General features: G+C 45.8%; 1 protein-coding gene across 1 annotated transcript in view; it reads left to right on the forward strand.

The window, feature by feature from the left end:
- Window positions 1–8,188, forward strand: part of INTS3 (integrator complex subunit 3) — a 47,899-nt gene that overhangs the window by 9,020 nt on the left and 30,691 nt on the right. The window contains exons 2-3 of the mRNA XM_023213805.2: window positions 3,598–3,681; window positions 4,225–4,308. Of these exons, the coding sequence (XP_023069573.1) occupies window positions 3,598–3,681; window positions 4,225–4,308 (168 nt within the window). The remainder of the gene's footprint in view (window positions 1–3,597; window positions 3,682–4,224; window positions 4,309–8,188) is intronic.

Below are 8,188 nucleotides of genomic sequence, written 5' to 3' on the forward strand. Positions count from 1 at the left end.
ACAGAGGAAGCCCAGCCAGAGGGTTTTCCTTCCCTCCCCTTATCATATAGGAGATGGACTAGGTAATACTGGATCTCAGAGCTTGTGGGAGAGGTGGGCTGTGAGAGTCATAGCTCAGCTTTCATGTGACCTCATAGCTCCTTTTCACAAGTACACAGGTGCTTTTTATTCAGGCTGAGCTGCCAATCTGACCTAATTTGGGGCATAGTCAGACCTGATATTAAGTTGTAATAAGTGGCTTAGGGCTTATTTTAGCTTGAAGTTTTGTAGCTGTGGGAGCTACAAACACTTGCCTTGCCTTACCACTCAGTTCTACCCTGTGCCACCTTATGCTCTTACACAGGATAGACATAGGCAACCTGAGGATAATGGTAAAGAGAAGCATGATTGTCTTTCATTCTTTTTTTTTGAGACAGTCTCGCTCTGTCACCCAGGCTGGAGTACAGTGGCGAAATCTTGGCTCACTGCAACCTCTGCCTCCCAGATTCAAGCGATTCTCCTGCCTCAGCCTCCCAAGTAGCTGGGATTACAGGCGCATGCCACCACACCCAGCTAATTTTTGTATTTTTAGTAGAGACAGAGTTTCAACATGTTGGTCAGGCTGGTCTCGAACTCCTAACCTCATGATCCGCCCACCCTCTGCCTCCCAAAGTGCTGGGATTACAGGCATGAGCCACTGCGCCCAGCCCAATTGTCTTTCATTCTTTTTTTTTTTTTTTTTTTGAGATGGAGTCTCCCTCTGTCGCCCAGGCTGGAGTGCAGTGTCACAGTCTCCGCTCACTGCAAGCTCCGCCTCCCGGGTTTACACCATTTTCCTGCCTCAGCCTCCCGAATAGCTGAGACTACAGGCGCCCACCACCTCGCCCGGCTAGTTTTTTGTATTTTTAGTAGAGACGGGGTTTCACCGTGTTAGCCAGGATGGTCTCGGTCTCCTGACCTCGTGATCCGTCCGTCTCGGCCTCCCAAAGTGCTGGGATTACAGGCTTGAGCCACCGCGCCCAGCCAACCCCGGCTAATTTTTTTGTATTTTCAGTAGAGACTGGGTTTCACTGTGTTCACCAGGATGATCTCGATCTCCTGACCTCGTGATCCGCCCACCTCAGCCTCCCAAAGTGCTGGGATTACAGGCGTGAGCCGCTGCGCCCGGCCGTCTTTCATTCTTAAACCTCTATCCTATTATCCATATTTGTCAGTTCCTCAAAATGATGCAATAGAACCACTTCTCAATAAGATACGTGGTGATGGCCTCTAAGATCAGGTAGAAGTAAACCAGCCTTCCTTTGTCCTCCTTTTGCCAGAATAATTATCATTGGAAATTGGTTTTCCTTAAACAGTTTTTGTGTTAATCCTCAAGATAAAGTTTTAAAAGGACTCAGGAAATAGTTTAGGTGGTGATAATGGAGAGGTTCATTGACTTATGAGATAAATTTTGTCAGTATCTTACCAATACTGCTTCTTCTGAACAGGGACCCATGACTAAGGTTCCCTTAGAATGTTGAGCCCATGCCATGGTGGAGTTGAAACCAGAGTGACTATTGGGTAGGCTTTAATGCAGCTATTTCCATCCTTGTTTAGAGACCCTGGTAGGTTTTTGGGTTTTTTTTTTTTTTTTTTTTTTTTTGACAGAGTCTCACTCTGTAGCCCAGGCTGGAGTGCAGAGATGCAATCTCGGTTTACTGCAACCTCTGACTCCCAGGTTCAAGCGATTCTTCTGCCTCAGCCTCCCAAGAAGCTGGGACTACAGGCTTGCGCCACCACACCTGGCTAGTTTTTGTATTTTTAGCAGAGATGGGGTTTTGCCATGTTGGCCAGGCTGGTCTCAAATTCCTGACCTCAAGTGATCCACCTCAGCCTCCCAAAGTGCTGGGATTACAGACATGAGCCACTGCGCCCAGCCGCGGTAGGTTTTAGTTTGGCCTTTGGTGCTCTGTTTTTCTTTCCTCACACTCATTGTTTTTTAAGTTTGTTTTTAACATTTTGGGGGGACGTTTCAAACATAAAAAAGTAGAATAGTAAAATCTTCATGTAGCCATCACTCTGCTTCAGTACTTAACAGTAGATAGCAGTCTTCTTTTATCTTCTTTCAGCTACCTCTGTATTACTTTGAAGCAAATCTAAGATACACAGTTTTATCTGTAAACATTTTATATAAAGTCTATAAGAAAAGGACTTTTTAAAAACATAATCATAATATTTATATCATAACTAAAAACATTAACAATAATGTTCTCTTGCCCAGGCTGGAGTGCAGCAGTACCATCGTAGCTCACTGCAGCCTTGCCTTCCTGGGCTCAAGCGATCCTCCCATCTCAGCCTCCTGAGTAGCTGGGACCACAGGCATGCAAAACCATGCTCAGCTAATTTTTTTCTTATTTATGGAGGTGGGGTCTTCCTATATTGCCCAGGCTGGTCTCAAACTCCTGGGCTCAAGCAGTCCTCCTGCCTCCCAAAGTGATGGGATTACAGGCGTGATCCACCTGTAATCCACCATGCCCGGCTGGAGTTTTGCTCTTGTTGCACAGGCTGGAGTGCAATGATGCGATCTCGGCTCACCTCAACCTCTGCCTCCCGGGTTCAAGCAATTCTGCCTCAGCCTTCCGAGTAGCTGGGATTACAGGCATGTGCTACCATGAGGATATAACTATAAATCTAAATATGCCTGGCTAATTTTTATATTTTCAGTAGAGACGGGGTTTCTCCATATTGGTCAGGCTGGTCTTGAACTCCCCACCTCTGGTGATCCAACCCCCTCAGCCTCCCAGAGTGCTGGGATTACAACAGGTGTGAACCACCGCACCCAGCTAATTTTTGTATTTTTTGTAGAGACAGGGTTTCACCATGTTGGCCAGGCTGGTCTCAAACTCCTGAACTCGGGTGATTGACCCACCTCAGCCTCCCAAAGTGCTGGGATTACAGGCGTGAGCCACTGCATCTGGCCTGGCCTAAGTCCCTTTTATTTTATTTTATTTAAAAAAATTTATTATTATTATTTTTTTTTTTTTTGAGACTTTCGCTCTGTCACTCAGGCTGGAGTGCAGTTGCACGATGTCTGCTCACTGCAGCCTCCACCTCCCGAGTTCAAGCAGTTCTCCTGCCTCAGCCTCCCAGGTACTTGGGATTACAGGCACGTGCCACTGCGCCCAGCTAATTTTTGCATTTTCATGTAATACAATGTAATGTCTATGTAAGTAGAATGCTGTCCCTGCAGCCACTGCTGCTGCTGTTCAGTAGAGACAGGGTTTCACCATGTTGGCCAGGCTGGTCTCGAACTCCTGACCTCAGGTGATCTGCCCCCCATCAGTCTCCTAAAGTGCTAGGATTACAGGCGTGAGCCACTACCCCTGGCCCTAAGTCTCTTAATATATGGGTTTCCCTCACTTTTTTTCTTGTGATTTATGTGTTAAAAAAATGAGGTCGCCTGTTACGGTTTCCACATTTTAGATTTTGCTGGTTATATCCTCATGGTGACTTTATTAGTAAACTGGCAGTTACATCAACGGGCATGATCAGGTTTGAATTGTTAAACTTTTAGGGGCCCAGAAGTACTTCCTAAGTGGTGTTACGGCACACTGTTCATTTTTTCTCACCCCTTCCCAGAGATTGGAAAGGTGTATGAGCATTGTGACATCGATGACTGCTGGTGTCTCTGAGAGAGAAGCCAATGATGCCCTCAATGCCTATGTAAGTAGAATGCTGTCCCTGCAGCCACTGCTGCTGCTGTGAAAGTCTTGAAACATAGTCAAAAAGATGGGAAGACTAAGTGGTTGTGGGTAGGGGACTGAAGTTCATCAAGTCTTGGCTCCCTGAATCAAATTTCTCAATTCTTCTCTCTTACTGTGGGAGCCTATCTGTTGGAGACTTGGGCATCTTTCAGTATAGCTTTTTATTTTTATAGCAATGTGGTCTCGCTATGTTGCCCAGGCTGGAATGCAGTGATTATTCACAGGCATGATTATAATGCACTATAGCCTTGAACTCTGGGGCTCAAGCAATCCTTCTGCCTCAGCCTCTGGAGTAGCTGGGACCACAGCACCACACCTGTTGTCCTTATCTCTCTTCTTTTTTAAAAAATCTCTTTTAAGAGAAAGAAAGAAATCAGATTTAAAAGTTGATTATTCTCCTTTGCATCTTCCTTAGGAGTCCCATGTTTTCTGGGAGAAACTGAGTTTGAGAACTTACTGCCCATGAGTGACAACTAGTTTGTTTTCCTTTCTCACATTCCAGGTGTGCAAAGGCCTCCCCCAGCATGAAGAAATCTGCCTGGGTCTGTTTACTCTCATCCTCACTGAACCTGCCCAAGCCCAGAAGGTAAGGCACCCTGCTCTGGACCCATAAACCCTCCTCATATATGATCCAGGATATGGTGGAGCTTACATTTTAACTGGGGTAGTATGAGACTCTTTGACCAGAGCTGGATCACCTTGTTCTCCAAATATAGTTATAAGTCCCTTTTTACTCAGTGAATTTGTCATCCTCTGATTAAAGTCCCCTCTCTCTCTCCAGATTCTGAAGCTAAATGGCAGTCATGAAAGTGGAAAAACACATAGAGTTTTAAATTTTAAATTTATGAGGCAAGGCTAAAAGGGTTGGGATTTAATCCAGGGAATAGAAGAGAACAATTGTAACCAAGTCCATGAGAGTTCTTATTCAGAAGAGCATGGCCTGTAGTTTGCAGATTCTGCCATTGGCAGGTGAATAGAAAGCAGGCTTAAAATTTTAGTAGATAGGATTTAGATGAGACAGCTGAATGTTACATGATTGATACAGTAAATAATATAGTGGTTAGGAGAACACTGGAATATACTGGAGTCAGACTTTCTGAGGAATATTATACGAAAACTAGTTTGGGGTTCTTCACAAACTGAAGAGTCCCCTTTATGTGGAATGGTTCAGGTAGGTTCCCTCCTTGAGGTGAGGGACTAGGCAGGGTGATCTCTTTGAATTCTGTTCTTTTTATTTATTTTGAGATGGAGTATTGCTCTGTTGCTCAGGGTGGAGTGCAGTGGCGTGATCTCAGCCCACTGCCACCTCTGCCTCTCAGGTTCAAGCGATTCTCCTGCCTCAGCCTCCCGAGTAGCTAGGATTACAGGCGTTTTCCACCACGCCCAGCTAATTTTTGTATTTTTAGTAGATACGGGGTTTCGCCATGTTGGCCAGGCTAATCTCGAACTCCTGACTTTAGATGATCCACCCACCTCGCCCTCTTAAAGTGCTGGGATTACAGACGTGAGCCACCACACCCGGCCTGTTGTTTTTAAAATAAAGTAGCAAAATTCTGTCTTTTGCCTCTCCAAATTTCCCCTGTCTAGCAACGCTATGTCCTTTGAGTCTTCGTATAATGAGTTAAGGTATGTGTCTGTTATCTGGCATTAACTATATGACACTAAGAAGAGCTTGGAATGGGGGATTAACATTTCATTGGTTCTTCTCTGAATAAAGGTGATGTAGAGGGAAACAAACATGCTCTGTGCCCAGCATTCTGTTAGACTCTATCCAGACTAGATTTCATTTGATCCTCTCACAAAACCATATGAAGTTGGTGGCTCTATCTCCTCCTAACCACTCCCAGTTTACCTGTGAGGTAACTTGGAGGTCAGAGATGATGTCGTTTGTTCAAGGGGAACCAAAGGAAAATCATTTCCGAGGATAAGAGCAGGATGCTCATGGTTCCTTGGCATAGCTGCTTGAATTAACGCCAAGGGAAGGATTTATGGGCATGGGAACCTGATCTGTTTGTACTTCTAATGCCAGCTGGAATAGGGTCTGGGGTGAGGGTGGGCAGTGAGGCAGCAAGTATTCAGAAATCCTTGGTTTCCCAGGAGAGCCAAGGCCATTCTGGGCTGGGACCTTGTCGAGTTAAATTGCTGTTTCATTTTTTTCTGAATTTATCATCAAGATCCTTGAAGATAAATGAATGTTTCCAGTTGGGTGGTGTTAAAGAGTGATATGATCCAGTCGGCCCATCCATTTTAAAGAAATTGTTGGCAAAGATGAGAGTGGATGGATTGGAGTTAAAGTTTAACTTCCTCTTGTGTGGGTTTTTTAATCTGTGTGTGTGCGTGTGTGTGTGTGTGTGTGTGTGTGTGTGTGTGTGTGTGTGTGGCTGTGTGCGCCCATCATTGGCTATGTGTGGGTTTTTATAAATACCATTCAAATTCCATTTAGTCATCTCAGTGCAGGCAAGGCTGGAAAGTTCTGTTTGTTTGTTTCAGGTGATCTGAACCAACCTGGGTAAATCAGTAAACCTAAGTGAAGGGGGCAGAGTATGTGTGGTATTTCTTTTTTTTTTTGAGACGGAGTCTCGCTCTGTCACCCAGGCTGGAGTGCTGTGGCCGGATCTCAGCTCACTGCAAACTCCGCCTCCCGGGTTCACGCCATTCTCCTGCCTCAGCCTCCGGAGTAGCTGGGACTACAGGCGCCCACCACCTCGCCCGGCTAGTTTTTTGTATTTTTAGTAGAGACGGGGTTTCACCGTGTTAGCCAGGATGGTCTCGATCTCCTGACCTTGTGATCCGCCCGTCTCGGCCTCCCAAAGTGCTGGGATTACAGGCTTGAGCCACTGCGCCCGGCCATGTGTGGTATTTCTAGCTCTTTGCCTGGCCTATCAGTAAGAGGCCACTGGGTTCTGCAATGTAAATGCAAGAGACTATAGAGTATCTCCTCTTCTTTTTGCCCTGTAACAGCCCCATGTGGGAGGCCCAGGCCCTCTGGGGAAGTGAAGCATTTGCCTTGGGTCTCATAGCTGGTTGACACCTTCACTGGCATTCATGTTCACATACTAAAAGTTTTTAGGTAAATCCCCTACCTGTGAGCCTTTCTGGGCCGAGCCTGCAGGTCAGACCTCTTCAGACAAAGGCAGTAAAGACAGAATTAGGAGGACACAGTTTTAGGCGGGTGAGGAACTATCAAGTAGTGACTCATTCAGAGACCTTGAGCCAAGTCAGAGCATGATGGAAGAATTAGTGACGTATCTCCCTAGAGCTTTGATCCTTCTCCCTAAAAGAGTGATTATTTTGTAAAAATACTTCTGTCCTACAGAAGTTTTAGGTGGGAGTTACTGATGAGGACTGATTGTAATGCATCATTTTAGGCTTCAGCTTAAAGCAACGGGACTGCTTTCTAAGGATTTATATTTGGGGTTAATTCTGCCTTTGGAACAGAAATCTCAGGATGGATTTGCGATTTAGTTGTTCTTGAATCTCCATGGGCCGAGATGGGATGTGGATATGGTGGAGAAGTAGTGGAAACTGAGTCTTGAACAGATAGAATCCTGCTATAGGGAAGCATGAGCTGAGGAGCCTCTGTTAGTACTGGCAGGCAGGTTCAGGGAGTTAGGGCCAACTCTCTGGGACTTGGTGGGTGGGATTAGGATGGATTGAAGAGGTGAACAAGAGAATTCAGTTAAGGAGAAAGCAGGTCAGTACTGGGAAAGAATAGAGGATGCATGGGGTGGATTTTGTCTCACTTGTACCTTCTTGATTTGCATCAGCCCTCTTGGCAGCTCTCAGGAATGTTTATATCCTTTGAGTTTATTTATTTTCTATTTGGTGTCTGAACTAAACAGCTGGGAGCAGGCCTGACTGGGGAACTGTGGCAAGGAGGGAGGCTAAGGTAGAGTCCTAAGCTGTGCAGGTGCTGGCAGTCCGTAGATAAAGGTAATGGGAAAGGTCTGTCTAATGTCAAGGTCTGTCTTCATCAAAGGGTCAAGGACTCAGGCCCAGGCAGCCCTTGGTCCAGGTATTTCTCCCAGCAGGCAGCTCTAGAAAGAAGCTTGGGGATTACAGGCGTGAGCCACCATGCCCGGCTACCTGGGGCAAATAACTTTTAAGCTCTCCATGCCTATTTCCTCATCTGTAAAAGTAATAATTATAATAAGTAGTACCTATTTTAAAAGGTTGTTATCCGGGCACGGTGGCTCATGCCTGTAATCCCAGCACTTTGGGAGGCCAAGGCAGGCGGATCACGAGGTCGGGAGATCGAGACCATCCTGGCTAACACAGTGAAACCCCATCTCTGCTAAAAATACAAAAAATTAGCCGGGTGTGGTGGCGGGCGCCTGTAATCTCAGCTACTCAGGAGGCTGAGACAGGAGAATGGCATGAACCTGGGAGGCCAAGATTGCACCACTGCACTCCAGCCTGGGTGACGAGCAAGACTCCATCTCAAAAAAAAAAAAAAAAAAAAAAAA

The sequence above is a fragment of the Piliocolobus tephrosceles genome, chromosome 1 (assembly GCF_002776525.5).
Source record: "Piliocolobus tephrosceles isolate RC106 chromosome 1, ASM277652v3, whole genome shotgun sequence".
NCBI classification, from domain to species: domain Eukaryota; kingdom Metazoa; phylum Chordata; class Mammalia; order Primates; family Cercopithecidae; genus Piliocolobus; species Piliocolobus tephrosceles.